The 22,131-nt window shown below is 36.8% G+C and overlaps 1 protein-coding gene across 1 annotated transcript in view; it reads left to right on the forward strand.

The window, feature by feature from the left end:
- Positions 1 to 594: 594 nt before the first annotated feature.
- GRXCR1 (glutaredoxin, cysteine rich 1) overlaps positions 595 to 22,131 on the forward strand; it is a gene marked incomplete at its 3' end in the record, with an annotated part of 151,662 nt that continues 130,125 nt past the window's right edge. Inside the window, exon 1 of the mRNA XM_006877301.1 lies at positions 595 to 996. Within this exon, the coding sequence (XP_006877363.1) occupies positions 595 to 996 (402 nt within the window). The remainder of the gene's footprint in view (positions 997 to 22,131) is intronic.

Raw genomic sequence — 22,131 nt, forward strand, 5'->3', positions numbered from 1 at the left:
AGTAATAAAAATGAAAGGGAAAGGAAGAATAAATATGTACTGTAAGGACATTATAACATCCCCAATCCTACACACTTCATTTCCATTCCACATTATAATTTTGGCTTACCCTGCAAGGTCAGTGGTTCAAGCTCACAGCTGCTCCTTGGAAACTCTATACAGGGTCACTATGGGTTGGAACCGACACGACAACATTAACAACAACAACCCTGGAAGATTAATTTGTTCCTGCTGCTAAGATCCTTTTCAACACTCACCACTGCCTTTCAGCCTCAAGTCTGTCATTTCCTTGCCACATACTTATATTCTGTTCATTGTATGCCACTTTCTTGCACCTGTCCTGTTAAGGAGTCCCCCATGGCCATTTAATATTTAAAGGCTGGGATCATTTTGCAGGTTTTAGTTTAAAGGTAACCATAGCACACATACATTCATTATTAATAGCAGAGATGCGCAGTTAGTTCTTGGGAATCTTCTTTTCTTTCAATGTTCGTTTCATATGAGTGCTGCTGTCACTAGAATTGAGCTCTGATATTGATATGTGGCCAGTGGACTATAGCAATAATCCTGGATCCAGAATGATGTAAAGTGCTCATGAGGGTAGGTGTGATCATGTTAAAAAGGGAGATGAAGCCGGAAAATGACAGGCCACGCAGAGTCCGATTTCGGATTGCATCGTCTCACAGCGGGCGAGTTCTGAAGGAGGTGTATGATGATGGGCAGCCTTCAGGCTCTCTTGACTCAGAGTGTGCCAGTATCTGTGGGATAGATGGACTAAGTGAGTCTGATGGGCAGCAGAATGGCCACATAGGATCAGAAAGTGACGAGCATGAGAATGACCAGGATAACTTGCTGGTGCTAGCAAGGGCTGCCAGTGAGAAGAGCTTTGGCACAAGAAGAGTCAACATTTTAAGCAAAAATGGCACAGTAAGAGGTGTCAAATACAAAGTGAGTGCTGGTCAAGCTCTTTTTAACAATTTGCCCAACGTATTGCAGGTAAGTAATTGCTTTTTCCACTTTCTGAGCTTTGCTTCTTATACAGCATCTGAGCATCTATCTCTTTTCCAGGTTAGAGCAAGCCTCTCTTCTTCATGACTCCTACAGATTTCATGAGTCAGGGCTCCACTCTCCCACCCAAGATTCTGTCTCAACCAGCAGGGATTAAATATAGGATCATTACACTTAGCAAACTAAAACAACTTCTTAAAGCCAAAATTCTAGCATTTGACTTTCTAGCGTGCAATGACTAAAATAATATAGCTATGTCTTAGCCAAGAAAGAAGACAGAATTATAGGGTACAAAGTCTTTGAACAAAACTGAAGTATAAATTTTCAGCTTATCATCCTTAAAATACCATTTATCTTCACTTTTCTAAGTATTCAAGCCAGTAAGAGTTGAGTATTTACATTTAGTAGGGGTGAATACAGCTGAAATCAATTTATGAAGTTGTAAAAGTTCATTTTGATTTCTTGCCATTACTAAAGAGGTGGCAGCTTTGGGTGAAGTCCTTTTCTCCATTAATTTGCCTATACAGACTTTAGAGTAACATTTGAAAAAGTTGTTCTTTTATAAGTATACAGACAGAGATAATTTGTCACAATATGACAGATACTTCTCATTAACATAGGAATATTTATTTAGGTCCTGGGGCCTTTGGCAATGATCTAATATCAAGACAAATTTTGACATTGCCTGGAAGGAATGGTCAAATGATTTGCTGTTAAAAACAGGCATAATTATTTCAGGACTAGTCATTAAGGTAGCACACCAATATCGTGCATTGTAATACTATTTTCTCTTATTCTCAATATTGAAGTAAATGATCTTCTGTGATAAATTGTTCAATGCCTCTACATGTGTAAGAATGGGGGAATTGTGGAAAGAGGATTTCAACAAAATGCACTTTAAATTTTTATTATAAAGAAAGTATTTTAAAAGATCACATGAGAATTAAAAAACAACAAATGTTTTTTGTTTAAAGAGTAAAAGCAATTAAGACTAAAGTTTCTTTTCATATACAGAAATTAGAATAATTTTACAGATTGAGAGGGTGGTTTGAAATGAAACCTGAAGAATGGTGGCTATGTTTTGTAGTAAGTTGGAAAGAATTTTATATAGATATCTAGAGTTGTGACTATTTTGTTAAGATAATTTTAATGGTCTCTGAGTTTTACCTAGTGCAGAAATTATTATTGCTAAGGTGTACACCAAGACTCTTTGTATCAATTAAATGTTAAAATGTTTGTATTCATTGTGGTTAACTTATCTTGTCTTCCAAATTTCTTGGCATAGACTAACTAATGAGTGTTTCTAGTGCTGCATCAATTTGCTGAAACATTTCAGTTGATATTCTGTCCATTCCTGGAGACTTGTTTTTCACAACTTCCATGCAGCTTGGTCTTCTTTCTTCACTGTCAATTGATTTTGATCATATGCTACTCCGGAAATAGTCGAACATTGGGTTTTTGTTTAGTGACTATGTGTAGTTTTTCATTTTCTTTTGATGTTTCCTTTGCCATTCAATATTTTGCCCATAGAATTCTTTTAATATTGCAAGTTGAGCCTTGATTTTTTTCTTCAGTCATTTCAGCTTGAGAAATGCTGAGTGTGTTCTTCTCTTTTGTTGTTTTTGACTCCTGACATTTATACATTTCCATATAATACTTTATTTTGAACTGTCTTTTGGAATTTTCTGTGCAACTCTTCTAGTTTACCATTTCTTTGTTAATTTTAGCTACTTTATGTTCAAGAGAATATTTTAGAGTTTCATTTAATATTCATTTTTATCTTTTCTTTATTTTTAATGACCTTTTGCCTTCTTCATGTACAATGTTCTTGATGTCATTCCAAACTTGTCTGGTGCTCAGTCATTACTGTTCAACGAGTCCAATCTGTTCTTGAGACAGTCTCTAAATTCAGATGAGATACACTTCAGGTTGTATTTGGCTCTACTGGACTTATTTTAATTTTCTTCAGTTTCAACTTGATCTCACATATGAGCAGTTAATTGTCTGTTCCAGTTAGCCTCTGTCTTTGGTTTGCCTGATGATATTGAATTTCTTCATTGTCTCTACCCACAGATGTAGTGAGTTTGAATCCTGTGTGTTCCATCTGGTAAGGTCCACGTGTATAGTCATCATTTATGTTGTTTAAAAATAGTATTTGTAATGAAGAAATCATTGCTCTTGCAAAATTCTATTATGTGATCTCCAACATTGTATCTATCACCAAGTTCATATTTTATAACTTTCTTTGTTTAAAACTTACATATTAGAATCACCAATAATTATCAATACATCTTGATTGCATGTTTGATCAATTTCATATTGAAGAAGTTGGTAGAATTCTTCAATTTCTTCATCATTAGCTTTGGTTGTGGGTGTGTAATTTGAATAACAGTTGTATTAACTGGTCTTCTTGTAGGTGTCTAGATATTGTCCTACCACAGATAGCATTGTATTTCAAGATAGATCTTGAAATGTTCTTTGACAATGATTGTGAAACCATTCCTCTTAAATTTGTCATTCCCTGAATAGGAAACCATATGACTGTCAAATTTAACTGGCCAGTACCTCTTCATTTCAGTTCACTAATGTCTAGGATGTTGTTTAGTGCTGTAAAGTTGGTTCTGACTCATAGCAATCCTGTGTAGGCTTTCCAAGGTGCAAATGATGGGTTTGAAACACCCACCATAGTGTTTATCCTACAGTGCCACACCAGGAGTCTAGGATATTGGTCTTTATTTGTTACACTTCATTTTTGGTGACTTCCAGTTTTCCTAGAAATATGCTTTGTGGATTCCTCTTTCCCATAATTAATGGACATTTGCAATGTTTAATTTTTTTCATTGTGAGTCATACCCCATCTGCATATGAGGGTACTGAAAACTTTGCTACACCCATGTTATTAAGGTTGACACTGCTTTAAGTAGGCAGTTCTTCCTTCATGGTATTTTGAAAGCCTTCAACCCAAGGGGTTCATTTTCCAGCACTATATCACAGAACATTTCACTGTTACTCGTAAGATTTCAGTGGCTAATCCGTCACTAGTCTTCCCCATATTCCTTCTTCCTAGTTTGTTCTTTGTCTGGAAGCACTACTGAAATTTGTCAAACAGAGGCATTTGAAACACCAGTGGAGTAGCTTCTAGAATCACAGCAATATGCAAGTCTCCACAGTATGACAAACTGACAGACGTGTGGAGTAATAGCCCTATAAACTCTCAAATAGAAAATAGAACAAATTCTGAAGTAAATTTATTAATACTAGATTAAGTTACAATATTTACTTGCATACTTTGTCCATGCATACTTATTTCACTCTCATATAAAAAAAATCATCATTATCACTTTCCATTTATCATTTGCTTTGAATGGGCAATAATGGTTACTAGCAAAGACTCTTCAAGGTATTCAATATTTAATAAGATGTTCCACTTGGTCCTTCTTTATAAGGTAGGTAAAATGATGGTCATATTCTATGTATGCACTAATTTTGGTCATCATCAACTATCATCATCATTGTCCTCATCATCCTGTATCTCCAGCAAAAAGCATAGTATTATGTTTGACAGTTCAAGTGTCCCACGGAGCTTCATTCATATTTTTGTCCATGTGAATGATCCCCTTGGAATTTTGCAACACAGCCTGACTTGGATGCTTGCCAGTAACCGAGGGGTGTGTGTTCATGTATTTTTGAGTCTATGTGGGTACATATATAAATTTCTTCTTGCTAGCTTTCAGGTGGTGTCTTAAAATTACTGAGTAGGTTCCCACAGGTATCCCACAATGTAATTATAGAGAAGTCTTGTGGCAAAAAGCAGGGGGTATTCGCTTGCCATTTAATTACACCTGTATCTACTACCAGGTATGATTCTTTCCCTGCATGTCTATATTTTTCCCATATCCTTTGGGAGTAACTGTAGCATAGCAATCTCTCTCAGGGAGAGAAAAGTGAGAAACTGTATCTTGGATATTTGATTAAGTTTCCAATGTACAGTCATTTTTACTGAAGCAAGCAAGCAACTATATTGAAGAAACAGTCCAGCCTTTCTTCCTGTTTTAAGTTATAAAATCTTATAGCACTCAACTTGAAACTTGAGAGGAAACCCTAAATAGAAATAAAATCTTTCAAAGACCCTGTAAATCACTTTGCTTCCTATTAGTTTCCTATTCTGTTCCTGTCTCATAAAGCATTGGTATGTGCATTGCAAAAATTTCAACTGCAAAAATTTTAAGAGTAGTTAAAATTATTTTTGCTTAAAACATTTTACTTCTTAGCTGCATTTACTTAAAAAATGGTTTTAAAAAGGATATTCAAACCAGTTCCCATTTTATTTGTCACCCAATTTGCTCTATACAATCCTGGGTAATTTAATCTCTGCTATATAAATTAAATTGTTAAGATGAAATAGCAGACAAAGAAAGAAAGGTCACCTGGCTGCACACATGGGCTTTGTAGAGGGCGATACTTTCTTACAGGGGGCACAGACTGAAATTGATCATGATTCTGCAGATCCAGTTGCTTGAAGTTACCTTTTCTTCCAGGGACAGTAAGTTACAAAGTTTAAGCCCAATTTGTTCATCTGAAAACCTTGAAGGAAAATCTAGTTGTGGCCTGGAAATTTGTATTTGCTATTGTTAGTTGCAGTAGAGTCAGTTTTGAATCATAGAGACCCTATGTACAAGGGAATGAAACACTGCTTGGTCTTGTGCCTCAAACATTGTTGCCATGTTTCAGCCAATTGCTACAGCCACTATAGTAATTCATCTCATAAAGGGTCTTCTTCTTTTTTGCTGACACTCTACCACCAAGCTTGATATCCTTTTCAAGGGACTGGTCCATCCTGACAACAAAGTAAGTAAGACAGTCTCACCATTCTTGCTTCTAAGGAACATTCTGGCTGTACTTCTTCCAAGACTGAATTGTTTGTTCTTCTGGTAGTCCATGATATACTGAATATTCATCAGTAACCCCACAAATTTACTAGCAACTCATAAGGTTGTTTTTGCAGACACTAAAACTCAAGAATAACTGTCCTATAGCAGAGAAGGGAGATTCAGACAGTTCTTTGATTAATAAAAAACATTTAAAAATCTTTTTTATGACTTCAATGTTAATGAGGAAACTAAGAAGGCATGTACTGATATGTGATTTGTTCTTCTGATCAGGTTATATCATCAAAAAGATCTTTCCTGAAGTATGCATGTGTAAACAGTATTCTTACAGATATGTTTCCTATTGGTATCCCAGTTTTTCAATTAGTCTGTATGGGAAGAGGTCCAGGAATCTTACCAGTCCATGGTAATGTAGGTGCTAGGAAATTCTGCTCGAAGGATATTTATGTCTGCTCGAAGGAATTATTTTCTCCTCATTGCTGGAAAAATTTAGACATTTTATTGCTTTCTTCTAAAAATTAGTTACTGTTACCTCATGCAAGACATATTACAAAACTACTGGATATTTTATTACTTTCATCATTCAGTTTTCTTGATTAGATTTGACATACACTTTGCTCTTAGCCAAAATCTCATAGGGTGGGTCAATGATGCAGATAATGAATGTAGTTCTTTTTTTTTTTTTTTTTTACATGATAAAATTTCAGACAGTAATCTTTTCTTGTTCTTACTTCCAAACTTTATTAATCTAGTCTGTTAGATTCATATTCTGTAATTTCCATAATTTTAATTTCCCCTTGTCCAAAATTAGAATTATTTTATTAGAGAAAAAAATAGATGCAAAGAAGGATAATACTTACACTACGTACTATATTTTAGTGGCTTTTTTCTAAGAACACAAAGATATAGCTCACATCTGTGCATTTACACATTTTTCTTTGGCTACTGTTGTTGTTGTTGTTGTTAAGTGCTATCAAGTTGGTTCTGGCGCATAGCAACCTTGTATAGAGTTTCTGAAGAACAGCTGGTAAGCTTGTACTGCTGCATTTGTGGTTCAAACAGACTTTTCAGTCCACTGCATTCACTCCTTGGCTAATGTGGTTCTATAGAATAAGCACTAGACTGCTAACCACAAAAATGGTGGTTCAAATCCACCAGCTGCTCCTTAGAACCCTTATGCAGATATACACGGTCACTCTGAGACAGAATGACTAGACAGTACTTAACAACATCAACACTGGGAACAGATATATAAACATTATGACATTTCAAGATTAATTAAAATAAACATTTATTGCTTTTGAAAATAATTTTCATTTTAAAGGGATTTTGCATGTATTGTTTTGCTTAATTGTGTCTCATATTTTGTGAAGTAAGCAAGAAAATTACTATGATGCTTGCTTTTACATAACTGACTACCAGAGAAATGAAATGTTTGCCCAAAGCTAAGAATATTGGAACTCTGACTTCGCAATTTTGGCTGTGTTCATTTTTAAAAGTATAATAATATATGTGAAAACTCCCAGTTCTAGCTTTTGAAATATTTTAATGACACATATAAGTAATTATAATGTGACTGTATCACAGCATCATCTAATTAAGAAATAAAATGACATCATATTTCTAATATCAATATTTAGTTCACAGATTTCAAAATTTATCAGTTATTGAATGTTCAAACTTCACCTAGGAGAGATTTTTCAATACAGTTAAATTGAAATTCCATTTGGAATGGTTGTTTTAGTTAATGCTGTTGTTGTTAGGTGTCATCGAGTTGGTATCAACCCATAGCGACCTTATGCACAGCAGAACGAAACACTGCCTGATCCTGGGCCAACCTCACCACTGTTGCCACGCTTGAGTCCATCGATGCTGCCACTTTGCCAATCCATCTGGTTAGGGGTTTCTTCTTTTTCTCTGACCCTCCACCTTACCAAACATGATATCCTTTTATAAGTGACTGGTCCCTCCTGACAATGTGTCCAAAGTATGAGAGACAAAGTTTGGCCATCTGGCCTCCAAGGAGCACTCTGGCTCCACTTCTTCCAACACAGATCTGTTGATTCTATGGGCAGCCCATGGCACTTTCCATATTCTCCTCCAACACCATAACTCAAAAGCATCAGTTCTTCTATGGTTTTCCATATTCACTGTCTAGCTTTTGCATGCATATGAGGTTATTGAAAATACCATGGTTTGGGTCAGGCGCACCTTAGTCCTCAAGCTGACATCTTTGTTCTTCAACACTTTAAAAAGGTCTTGTGCAGCAGATCTGTCTAACGCAATATGTCATTTGATTTCTTGACTGCTGCTTCCGTGAGTGTTGATAGTTGATCCAAGAAGAATGAAGTCCTTGGCAACCTCAATCTTTTCTCCATTGAGAAGAATTTTGTTATTGGTCCAGTGGTGAGGATTTTTGTTTTGTTTACATTGAGATGTAATCCATACCGAAGGCTGTGCTCTTTGATCTTCATTAGTAAGTATTTTAAGTCCTCTTCACTTTCAGCAAGCAAGGTTGTATCACCTGCATATCACAGGTTGTTAATGAGTCTTCCTCCAATCCTGATGCCACGTTTTTCTTCATATAACCCAGCTTCAAGGATTATTTGCTCAGCATATAGGTTGAATAAGTATGGTGAAAGAATACAACCTTGTCACACATCTTTCTTGATTTTAAACCATTCAGTGTCCCCATATTCTGTTCGAACAACTGCCTCTTGCTTCAGGTACAGATTCCTCATGAGCACAATTAAGTGTTCAGGAATATTCATATTTTGCAATGTTGCCCATATCTTGTCATGATCCACACAATTGAAAGCCTTTGCATAGTCAATAAAGCACAGGTAAACATCTTTCTAATATTCTCTGCTTTTAGCCAAGATCCATCAGACATCAGTAACGATAGTCCTTGTTCCATGGCCTCTTCTGAATTATGCTTTAACCTCTGGAAGTTCTCTGCCAATGTATGCTTGCAGCTGTTTCTGTATTACCTTTAGTAAAACTTTACTGTATGGGATATCAAAGAGATTGTCTGATGATTTCCACAATCTGGTGGGGTACCTCTCTTTGGAATGGGCGCAAATATGGATGTCTTCCAATCAGTCGGCCAGATAGTGGTCTTCCAAATGTCTTGACAGAGATGAGTGAGTGCCTACTGTGCCACCTCACTTTCTTGAAATATTTATATTTTTATTCCACCAATTCTTGGTGCCTTATTCTTTGCCAATTCCTTCAATGCACCTTGGATTTCCTCCTTCAGGATCATTGGCTCTTGATCATCTGCTACCTCTTGAAATGGTTGAACATCAACCATTTCCTTTTGGTACAGTGACTCTGTGTATTCTATCCATCTTCTTATGATGCTTTCTGCATCATTCAATAATTTGCCTAGAGAATCTTTCAGTAACAAAATTTGTGCCTTGAATTTTTTCTTCAGTTACCCCAGCTTGAGAAATGCTGAGTATGTTCTTCCTTTTTGATTTCGTTTATAGCCACACTCTTTTCTGCAACATGACCTGATTCAAATGTTTCATGAAATTGCAAGAGCTATTGTGAGACAGGTAAGAATATTTAATATTTTGATACAATTTCAACTAATGCTAAATACTACACTAAGAAATTAGACTATTTGTTATCCAAAATGTCAAAAGAGAAAAAAAGCATTAAAGTTGCAAAGATGAGTTGGTACTACTGTTTGTAATTCAAGGTTTTAATATTGATACACCTTAGAATCTTTGCATTTCACATACCATTCTTTAGTACAAATGGTCATAGTATTAGGGCTCTGATACTGAGGACTTCTCATTGCATTAATGAATCAAGTGAAATTCTTTTGTTGTTGCAATTAGGTGCTATTGAGTTGGTCCGATTCATAGTGATGCTACACACAACTGAAAGAAACACTGCTCAGTCCTGCACCAACCTCACAATCATTGCTATATTTGAGCCCATTGCTGCTGCCACTGTGCCAATCCATCTATTTGGGAGGTCTTCCTCTTTTTCTCCGACAATCCACTTTACCAAACATGATAAGCTTCTTCAGGGACTGATCCCTCCTGATAGTATGAGAGACGATGTCTGGCCATTCTGGCTTCCAAGGATTATTTTGGTTGTACTTCTTCGAACACAGATTTGTTTGTTCTTTTGGCAATCCATGGTGCTTTTAATATTGGTCTCCAACACCATAACTAAAATGCATCAATTCATAAATGGTCTTCCTTATTCATTGTCCAACTTTCAAATGCATATGAAGTTATTGAAATCATCTTTTAGACAGTGATTATTTTCCTTGTTGCCATAATTTTGGGTTTGAAGATTTCCTATATTGGATAGGAATAGAGTTTTCAGACCTAAATATTGCTACTTTGCTCCATTTCATTCTTTCTGTTGTAATTTATCTTCAATAGTCCTTCAATCATTCATTTAATAGCAATTTATTGCATATTACTATGGGATAGACAGTATGCAAAATAATATGAGGGATACAATTCAATTCCAATGGAATGCAGTGCATTGTGAATTTCAATGTAAATAATTGCTGGCAGAAGTCAGATACAAACTATGACTTTCTTCCTTGTCTCCTAAGGATTATTCTTCTCTGGTTTCTTGTTGAGCTAACATATGTCCTGCTAGACATTCTTCTCAATGCTTATATTTGTCTCCTAGTAGTCTTTTTCTTATTCTCTTATCATTACTTTATTTGATTCCTTCCTTTTTCTTTTCCTTTCTAATTTAGTTATGTTCCCAGACCCAAGAACTGAAGGGTAATCTGTATAATTAGAGACTCTAACTAATCTTTTGTGTCTCTGGAAGCCAAGACTCTGATCACCAGCACCATTTTATCCAAGTAAAATCTTACTGAAACTTTTTCTAATTAGTTCAATCAGTAGTTAAGTTGTAATGTCTCTCATTATCTTGTATTCATCAGAACCCTTGTATCATCATGACATTTTAATTTGTGAAAAGTTAGTTTTAATTACTAACAGCTTAATCCTATGAATATGTCTGAACTCTGTAGAGCATGCTGAGCAAACACACGGGTTCCACAAGATGACTTGAAACTGCTTATTGACTCATGGCAGCTCATGGTTACCCATAATCAGTGAATTAGCACCTGGTGTTTCTAAACTTAAAACTGCAATACAACAGCAAGACTAGACAAACATTCTTTTGTGTTTTTTCATGCTGGAATAGTTTCTAATATTTTCTCTGAAAGCCTATAATTTAGATCTTATACAGAAGCCTTCTAAGCATTTGATAGTCTAAAACTCTGCAAACAGTGTAAATATATCAATCCATTAATTATTATTGCCTTTAAAAATTTTAAGTTTTTATAAATAGAATAAAATATGACAGAAATTTTCAGTTAAGGGAATTTTATTTATATTCACCATTTTGCTCAACTAAAGTTTAGGCTATCTTTGCTCAATTTTGCTTCTGTAATAATTCATTATCTCCCCTAATGACAGACAGATTATTTCCTTTTTAGAATATTTTAATCACAAAGGAAAAATATATGTACACTTTGTGTGTGCAATCCTTCAACATGCTTAGTAAAGCAAATCATAGTATTTAATTAATTGATTTTTAAACAATGGCTATGAAGGACTGAATTACTATTTTTTGGTTCCCTTTATGTGCTAATGGGATAGAATTAAATATGTTTACTACACTTACTCCTCACTTGGAGTCCTGGTGTGGCACTGTAGGATAAGCACTGGCCCGCAAGGTCAGTTTGAACTACAAGGTTTGTGGTTCAAACTCACCATATGCTCCTTGGAAACCCAATACAGGGTCTCTACAACTCAGAACTCAGATGACACTTAATAACAACAACAACTCCTCGCTTACCATCATGGTTAAGTTCCAACAGCAGGTCATTGTGTGACAATTGGTGTTATGTAAAAATGGAGATGACTATATCAGCATGCAAGTGTGATAATAAATGATGAATTGATAAATTTATAGAGATATTTAGACTATCAAATGCTTAGAAGAATTTTATACAAAATGAAGGGTGATTACATCAACCAGGACTCGATGTATATCACTGTTGTTGTTGTTATGTGCCATGGAGTTGGTTCTGACACATAGTGACACTGCATAGTGTTTCTGAGGCTGTACATCTTTACAGGAGCAGAAAGCCTCATCTTTCTCCTGCAGAAAAGCTGGTAGTTTCTAACTGTTGAACGTGAGATTAGCAGCACCATTTGTAACCACTATGCTACCAGAGCTCCTAATGCAATTAACTAATGGTGGGTAAATGGAGAATAGAGCTTGTCACAACCATATGTAGTCAGGACTGACAGTGATTGTTACTCACCTAGTGTGTTAATTTTATACTGTTGCTGTAAAATACTACCACAGATTTATAATCTTATAGTTCTTGATTTCCTAGTTGTCATCCCACAACTCTTCTGGTCTTTGATCATTAATGTGTGATGACATGAAGAACATCATGCAGGAAGAAAGAGAAAAGGTTATTAAGAAGACAAGAAAGAAGGAAAAGACAAAAATGTTATTAGAAGACTCTAAAACTTGCTTTCCAGCATAGAGATACTAAAGCAAATGGAAAGAGTGACGAGATAAATAGCTGAACAGATAATTTCCAAGGGAAATTCAGGAAGACAAGTCAAATATTATAATGAAATGTACAGTAACCTGGAGTTAGAGAAGCAAAAGAGAAGAACACATTTGGTATTTCTCAAGCTGAGGGAATTGAAGAAAAAAATTCTAGCCTTGACTTGTGATATTGAAAGATTGTTTGTCATACTGTAGTGGCTTGTGAGTTGCTGTGATTTTGGAATCTATGCCATGGGTATTATAAATACCAGCAGGGTCACCCATGATGGACAGGTTTCAGATGAGCTTCCAGATGAAATGGAATGAAAAAACATTGATATCTTAGGCATGAGTGAGGTGAAATGGTATTGGCCATTTTGAATCTGACAACCACATGGTTTACTATGCTGGGAATGACAAATTGAAGAGGAATGGTGTGGAATTCATTGTTAAAAAGAACATATCCAGGTCAGTCATGAAGTGCAACACTGTCTGTGACAGGATAATGTCCATGAGACTGAAGTGAAACCAAGTTAATACCACTATTATTCAAATTTATGCAGCAACCACTAAAGCCAGTGAGGATGAAATAGAAGAATTCCACCAACTTCTTCAATCTGAAATTGATCAAACATGAAATCCAGATATATTGATCATTACTGGTAATTGGAATGCAAAGGCTGGGAACAAAAGGAAAGGATCAGTAGTTGGAACATATGGCCTTGGTGATAGAAATGATTCTGGACATCACATAATAGAATTCTACAAAATCAATGATTTGTTCATTTCAAATACCTTTTATAGACAGCATAAGAGATGATTATACACATCGACCTCACCAGATGGAATACACAGATATCAAAATGACTACATCTGTGGAAAGAGCTGATAGAAAAGCTCTATATCTTCATTTAAAACAAGGCCAGGGGCAGATTGTGGAAAAGACCATAAATTGCTCATATGCAATTTCAAACTGAAGCTGAAGAAAATGAAAACAAGTCCACAAGAGCAAAATATGACCTTGGATATACCCCACATGAATTTAGAGATCATCTGAAGAACAGATTTGATGCATTGAACACTAAAGACTGACGACCAGAAGAACATCATGCATGAAAAAGGTAAAAAGACATTAAGAAGACAAGAAAGAAGGAAAAGATCAAACTTGATGTCAGAAAAGACACTGAAACTTGCTCTTCAGTGTAGAGATGCTAAAGCAAATGGAAGAAATGAGGAGGTACAAGAGCTGAATAGAACATTTCAAAGAGCAGCTCAAGAAGACAAAGTCAAATATTACAACAAAATGTGCAAAAATCTGGAGTCAGAAAACCAAAAAGGAAGAACACACTCAGCATTTCTCAAGCTGGGGGAACTGAAGAAAAAATTCAATCCTTGACTTTCATTATTGAAAGATTCTTTGGGCAAATTATTTAATAATACAAAAAGCATCAAAAGAAGATGGAAGAAATACACAGTCATTGTACCAAAAGGAAATGATTGATGTTCAACCATTTCAAGAGGTAACATATGATCAAGAGCCAATAATCCTGAAGGAAGAAGTCCAAGGTGCATTAAAGGAATTGGCAAAGAACAAGGCACCAGGAACTGATGGAATAAAAATGGAAATCTTTTAAGAAAGTGAGGCAACACTGGAGGCACTCACTCATCTACGTCAAGAAATTTGAAAGACCACTATCTGACCGACTGATTGGAAGAGATCCATATTTGTGCCCATTCCAAAGAGAGGTGACCCAATGGAATGTGAAAATCATTGGACAATATCTTTGATATCCCATGTGAGTAAAATTTTACTAAAGGTAATGCAGAAATGGCTGCAAGCATACATTGACAGAAAACTTCCAGAGAATCAAGCATGATTCAAAAGAGGACTTGGAATGAGGGATATCATTGCTGATGTCCGATGGATCTTGGCTGAAAGCAGAGAACATCAGAAAGATGTTTACCGTGCTTTATTGACTACACAAAGGTTTTGATTGTGTGCATCATGACAAGCTATGGACAGCATTGTGAAGTATGAGTATTCTTCAATACTTTATTGCACTCATGAGGAATCTGTACACGGACCAAGAGGCAGTTGTTTGAATAGAACAAGGGAACACTGAATGGTTTAAAATTAAGAAAGATGTGTGACAGGGGTGTATTCTTTCACCATACTTTTTCATCCTGTATGCTGACCAAATAATCTGAGAAGCTGGGTTATATAGAGAAAAATATGGCATCAGGATTGGAGGAAGACTCATTAACAACCTGCAATATGCAGATGATACAACCTTGCTTGCTGAAAGTGAAGAGGACTTAAAATATTTACTGATGAAGATCAAAGATCACAGCCTTCGGTATAGATTGAATCTCAATGTAAATAAAACAAAAATCCTCACCACTGGACCAATAAACAAAATTCTTATCAATGGAGAAAAGACTGAAGTTGTCAAGGACTTGATTCTTCTTGGATCAACTACCAACACTTATGGAAGCAGCAGTCAAGAAATCAAATGATGTATTGCATTAGGCAAGTCTGCTGCACAAGACCTTTTTAAAGTGTTGAAGAGCAAAGATGTCAGCTTGAGGACTAAGGTGCGCCTGACCCAAACCATGGTATTTTAGATAACCTCATATGCATGTGAAAGCTGTACAGTGAATAAGGAAAACCATAGAAGAATTGATGCTATTAAGTTATGGTGTTGGAGGGGAATAATGAAAATTCTATGGGCTGCCAGAAGAACAAACAGATCTGTGGTGGAAGAAGTACAGCCAGAGTGCCAAACTTCGTCTCTCATACTTCAGACATATTGTCAGCAAGGACCAGTTGCTGGAGAAGGATATCATATTTGATAAAGTGGAGGGGTCAGAGGAAAAGAGGAAGATCCCCAACGAGATGGATAGGCAATGTGGCAGCATCAGTTGGCAAAGCAGGTTACCAATTGTGAAGTTGGCCCAGAACTGGGCAGTGTTTCATTCTGTTGTGCAAAGGGTTACAGAGTCGGTATCCACTCGATGGCACCTAACAACAACAACATCAAAGACAACATGTACTCCTGGTGTGGTGCTTTAATCATTGGTGTTGCTCCCCTGTAATCTACAAATTATTAAGATTTTTATGGGAAAATTTTAAGGGAACCTGAGGATAGGACTGGCCCTGGATTCCTGGTGGATACAGTTTTCACCTCTGTTCTTTCAGCCCAATGATATCGCACTGATGTTGCCTGCATTTAAAGAGACCCTTCATATAATTTCTCTACTTTTTGGCCAATTTTTGTTTCTTCCAACTCTTGGGAATATCCAACTTTATCTTCTTTCTGTCCAGGCTCTTGAAAACATAGCTCTATCAATTATTCCCAAGGGTAACAGAACATTGAAGATTTTTGAACTCAAAGCCCCACTTTTTGTGTGTGTGTGTGAGAGGAAGAAGAGAGAAATACCAGTGTTCTCTAGTATTATCTTAAAAATTATCTTGCCCTTCTCTAAATGATGAAGACAGCTCTTCTCTGGAGGGAGATGATCTGGTTTCAGATGAAGAGTTAACCGTTTCCTGGTTGTATCTTTTGGGAAAATTTCCTTTACTTTCCTAAATCCTAGTTTCTTCATCTGTAAAATGGGGATAAATATAGTAATTACTTTATGTGAATTAAATGAACAGTTGTGTAGAAAGCTATTTGCATAATGATTGTTATTAATAAGTACTCAATAAAACCGCTCTTTTCCACCCCTTGAAGAGATTGCAAATCTATTATTGCTTAGCACTGTGCTAGAATTGAGGGTATAAAGATGAACAAAGTGTGGTTTATGTCATTCAAGGTTTAAATTCATTCTTATATATAAAAAACACCAAATAGTTACTGTAAACTATTATATGTACTTCCAAATTTATTGGAAGAAAGTGGAAGGATATTGACTCAATTCTGCAAATCATATATATATATATATAAAATGATGTTCATGTCAACATCTTTTAAAACTGGTGCTCCATATGAGGTTCTAGGCCTATTATGTAAAAGCCATTGTGATACTTAAAACTTTATTGACAGAGCTCATTTCCTTTTCCGAATTCTCCGTTGCTGCCTCTAAACTTGGCTTAGCCCCTTGGCTTAGCCACACAAATATGTTTTCCTGGGACCACTTCTTAATGTTCCAGATCCTGTCTTGGCTCTGTCCCCCACCTAATCCTTTGTCCTGGATTCCTTAGTTTAACCTCCTGTGTCCATTTGGCCAACTTCTGCCAGCATGGCTCTGATGTCATTTGGCTCGATACTTGTGTTTAGCCAGCCACTCATGTTCCTTGTGTCTGAGTTTTCCTTTACAACACCTGCTATTCTAAAAGCCTTGCCTGGTTTTATGAGGAAGAGGTAGACATTGTTTCTTCCTTGATAATAACCTGGGCTGATTTTTAATTGTTTCCAACACAAATCCAGAGAATTATTTGTATGGGGTTTTGCTATAAACCACAGGGCAGACTACTAAATGTGACTTAAATTACACAGACCTTCATTACATCATTTACCAAGAAATTCTGAAAAAGCAGTTGAACACTGGGTTGGCAATGTGATGAAAACCCCTATCTTTTGCTCTATTGTCTTTAGCTTGTTTGAAATGTCATGTATTCAAGACAGTTGCCACAACTTAATGCCAGACTAGAGTCAAATACGGAAAGGGAAGGGTATACCATGAGAACTTTCTTAGTAGGTGTGCTTCTTTTATTAGAAAAACAAACGAATAACAAAACCAACAAAACCCCCCAGAGACTTTCTAGCAGCATTTCCTCACATTTTATTGATCAGAGTAGGGTCATATGACCAATCCTTACTATAATAGGAGGCTTGGAATGTACTTCACATTTTCAGCCTATATGTTTGAAAAGAGAAGAGGATGGGATTGGTAACAGTGATGCTGTCATGTAACACGCATAGTCACACAGTGCCTGGCACACACTTGTCCAAGAAATCTGATTTGATTTCATTTTATTTTCATAATGCATTTTGGCTCATATTGAATCATACTACTAAAATTACAAAAATATTTTGTATTGATCTTATTTTATAACCTGAACACACTTTTACCAATTATTTTCTTCAATTTTTTAAAGTTAATTTCCTCCTAATTTTACTCCTTTCCTCTCTCCCTGCAACCCCTGAGTATTCATTTATCTTGAATACTTGTTGTCATCCATATTTTCACAGGCACAAAGCATTTTACTTAAGGGATTTAATTTTTCACAGACCCAGAGTATTTTGCTTGATGGATTTCATTATTCTAACACTTAAATTTTAAAAACCTGCAATGATGTTTTTATTAGCTTCATTGAGCTGGTGGTCAACTCATGTTGATTCCATGCACAATGAAATCAATAGGGGTGTTATTGACTGATTATTAGCCATAGATCATCAGACTTTTTTTTTTTTTTTTTCTAGTCTGTCTTAGCCTGGAAGTTCTAAAGAAACCAATGAATTATCACAGCAACATAGAAGCTACTGACAACAGTGATGACTGCACTGGAGGTACCAGGAATCAAACCCATGTTTCTGCAGAGAAGGCAGGAATTTTACCATGGAACCAGCTATGATCACAGAAATGACATTATTGTTATTTTTAAGTGTTATTGAGTCAGTTTCGACCCATAGCATAGTGTAGGGTTTCTGAGGAGTAGCTAGCAAGCTTGAACCACTGACCTTGAAGTTCTAATGACTTTGCAGTCAAGTACATTAACCTACAGCACCACATCAGGACTCCACATTAGTGTTGGTAAACATTTTATTTTTAATTATAGTTAGCTAAAAGAAGTAAAGATTTACACCCTCGGAAACCCTGTACAGGGTCGCTATGGGTCGGAACCGACTCGACGGCACTTAACAACAACAACAAAAGAAGTAAAATTTCAAAGATCAGCTTGAGAAGATAAAACCAAATACTATAATAAAACATGCAGAGATTTAGAGTTAGAAAACCAAAAGGGAAGAACACGGTCAGCATTTCTCAAACTGGGGGAACTGAAGAAAAAAATTCAAGCCTCAAATTTCATTATTGAAAGATTCTCTGGGCAAATTATTGAATGATGCAGAATGCATCAAGAAAAGATGGAAGGAATACACAGAGTCATTGTACCAAAAGGATATGATTAATGTTCAACCATTTCAAGAGGTACCATATGAACAAGAGCCAATGATACTCTGGGAGGAAGTCCAAAGTGCATTGAAAGAATTGGCAAAGAACAAGACACCAGGAATTGATGGAATAAAAATTGAAATCTTTCAAGAAAGTGAGGTGGCACAAGAGGCACTCACTCATCTCTGCCAAGAAATTTGGAAGACAACTATCTGGCCGACTGATGGGAAGAGATCAATATTTGTGCCCATTCCAAAGAGAGGTGACCCAACAGATTGCAGAAATCATCGGACAATCTCTTTGATATCTCAAGCGAGTAAAGTTTTGCTCAAGGTAATACAGAAACGGCTACAATCATACATTGACAGAGAATTTCCAGAGGTTCAAGCTGGATTCAGAAGAGGCCGTGGAACGAGAGATACATCATTGCTGATGTCCGATGGATCTTGGCTGAAAGCAGAGAATACCAGAAGGATGTTTACCTATGCTTTATTGACTACGCAAAGGCTTTTGATTGTGTGGATCATGACAAGCTATGCACAACATTGAGAAGTATGAGTATTCCAGAACATTTAATTGTACTTCTGAGAAATCTGTACCTAGACCAAGAAGCAGTTGTTTGAACAAAACATGGGAACATTGAGTGTTTTAAAATTTGGAAAGGTGTGTGACAAGGTTGTGTTCTTTCACCATACTTATTCAACCTGTATGCTGAGCAAATAATACGAGAAGCTGGGTTCTATGAAGAAAAACGTGGTATCAGGATTGGAGGAAGACTCATTAACAACCTGCAATATGTCGATGATAAAACCTTGCTTGCTGAAAGCAAAGAGGGCTTGAAATATTTACTTATGAAGATCAAAGAGCACAGCCTTCGGTATGGATTGCATCTCAATGTCAAGAAAACAAAAATCCTCACCACTGGACCAATAAACAACATTCTTTTCAATGGAGAAAAGATTGAAGTTGTCAAGGACTTCATTCTTCTTGGATCAACTATCAACACTCGCGGAAGCAGCAGTCAAGAGATCAGAAGACGTATTGCATTGGACAAATCTGCTGCACAGGAACTTTTTAAAGTATTGAAGAGCAGAGATGTCAGCTTGAGGACTAAAGTGCACCTGACCCAAGCCATGGTATTTTCAATAACCTCATATGGATGCGAAAGCTGGACAGTGAATAAGGAAGATCGTAGAAGAATTGATGCCTTTGAGTTGTGGTCTTGGAGAAGAATACTAAAAGTGCCATGGACTGCCAAAAGAACCAATAGATTGGCTTTGTAAGAAGTACAGCCAGAGTGCTCCTTGGAGGCCAAGATGGCTGAACTTCGTCTCTCATACTTTGGACATATTGTCCGGAGGGAACAGTCATTGGAGAAGGATGTCATACTGGGTAAGGTGGAGGGTCAGAGAAAAAGGGGAAGACCCCTAATGAGAAGGGTTGGCCATGTGGCATCATTGATGGACTCAAGTGTGGCAGCGTAAGTGAGGTTGGCCCAGGATGGGACATTGTTTCCTTCTGCTGTGCATGGGGTCACTATGGGTCAGTTCCAACTCGATGGCACCTGACAACACCAACAAGGGTTTCTGAGGAGGAGCTGGTGAGCTTGAACCACCAACCTTGCAGTTAAAACCGACTTTGCAACCTAGTACTTATCCTGCAGTGCCACACTGGGTAGTAGGGTGCTTAATTGTGTAAATAAAAAAAAAAAAACAACAAAAAAAAAAACATGTGCCACATTTGGCCTGAGAGGAGTAATCTAAACCAGAAAGCAATTTGACCCAAACATACACAGTGTTTTATTTTTCCCTTCTTTATTGTCTATATTAAATCCAAAACAAAACACAATGACTGCAGAAGTAACAGCTTTTATTTTTACAGCTCCTTCTTTCTCCTCTGAAGCCTCAGGTGCTCACAGTCAGTGAGGCAGAACTCATTTCACATTTGAAGAGAACAATGTTAGAAAACTCCCAGCATGCAGAGCAGGGCAGGTCACACTCAGCAAGCCTGTCAGCAACGTGGCTCCAGCTTTCCTGATTCTAGTCACAGACTCTTTTTTAAAAAGAAGGTTTACAGCATTTATTGGTTTTAGATTTGATCTCAAAAGCATATAATTAACTCTTTATTTTGAATTGACAAAGGTTTGGAGAGCAGATTATCAGTTTTATATTCAACAGTTCATGCACATTGTGGTTCATTTAATTTATTGCAATCTCTTCAATGCAACATCACTTACCCCACATCCTCTGTGTTCCTTGTATTTATTCCGCTTTTTCCTAATCTTTGTGAGTTTTGTTGTTTTGGTCTCCAATGGTTGATTATCCCAAGATGTGAATACTATACTAGTATTACTGTTAGCCTTATGTTGTTGTTGTTAAGTGCCATCGAGTTAGTTCTGATCCATAGTGACCCCATATAGAGTTTCCAAGGTGAACTTGAACCACCAACCTTGTGATTCAAACCTACTTTGCAGTCCAGAGCATTAACCCACAGTGCCACAAAGACCTCTCTATTGTTTGGCTGAAAACTGAGCCATGGATGTGAGTTTAGATCCAGGCCTGAAGAGTGTCTAAGGGACATAGCTTTTGGAAGTTCCATCAATCCCTTGGCTACCAGTAAACCTGACCTTTTTTTTTTTTTTTTATGATTTTAAGGATTTTTCCACATTTTTTCCCCACTCTATCCAGGATCCTCTAATGGGATGGGATCTCTTCCAGAGCACTTGGTAGTGATTTGAATTATTTAAAAGAATACCATCAAGACAAGCAATGGAAATCATCAAGGCAAGCAATCAAGTCCCTTCAGGACAAAACCCCCTCTAAGAATGAAACTCAAAGGGACACATGAACATGCATGCAGACTTCCTGGTGACCACATTGGTCTACTGGTGAGTGGAAGAGGGGGAAAGGCTGAGTTCAACCTTGTTTACTAGACTCCCATTGACTTGGAGATAAAAGCAAGAAGAGGAAGGGCTGGATGGTCTAAAGTGTGGTGAGATCTGGGGTTACCTGAGCCCATGGACAATGACATAGACACAGAGGGCTAGAGCGGAGAGTAAAGCATTGAGCTGATATAAAGTGAGAGAAAATGCACGAGAACACCCAAATTTTCAAATAGTACCCATTTGATTTAGCTTCAATGGCTTGATAATCAAAACTCAACTAGAAGAAGATAAAAAGAAAACATATTTTGACAAAGGAAATGAGGATAAATTGCTGCAATTTGTTGAATTTGAGCTGTACTCAAGAGGTTGTTGTCAGGTGCCATCAAGTTGGAACCGACTCATAGTGACCTCATGCACAGCAGAAGGAAACAATGTCTGATCCTGGGCTAACCTCACTACCACTGCCACACTTGACGCCATCAATGATGCTGGCTGATCCATCTCGTTGAGGGTCTTCCTCTTTTTCTCTGACCCTCCATCTTACCCAGCATGACATCCTTCTCCAACTACTGTTCCCTCTGGACAATATGTCCAAAGTATGAGAAATGAAGTTTAGCCATCTTGGCCTCCAAGGAGCACTCTGGCTGCACTTCTTCCAAAACAGATCTATTG

This window comes from Chrysochloris asiatica, unplaced genomic scaffold (assembly GCF_000296735.1).
Source record: "Chrysochloris asiatica unplaced genomic scaffold, ChrAsi1.0 scaffold00465, whole genome shotgun sequence".
Classification (NCBI taxonomy): domain Eukaryota; kingdom Metazoa; phylum Chordata; class Mammalia; order Afrosoricida; family Chrysochloridae; genus Chrysochloris; species Chrysochloris asiatica.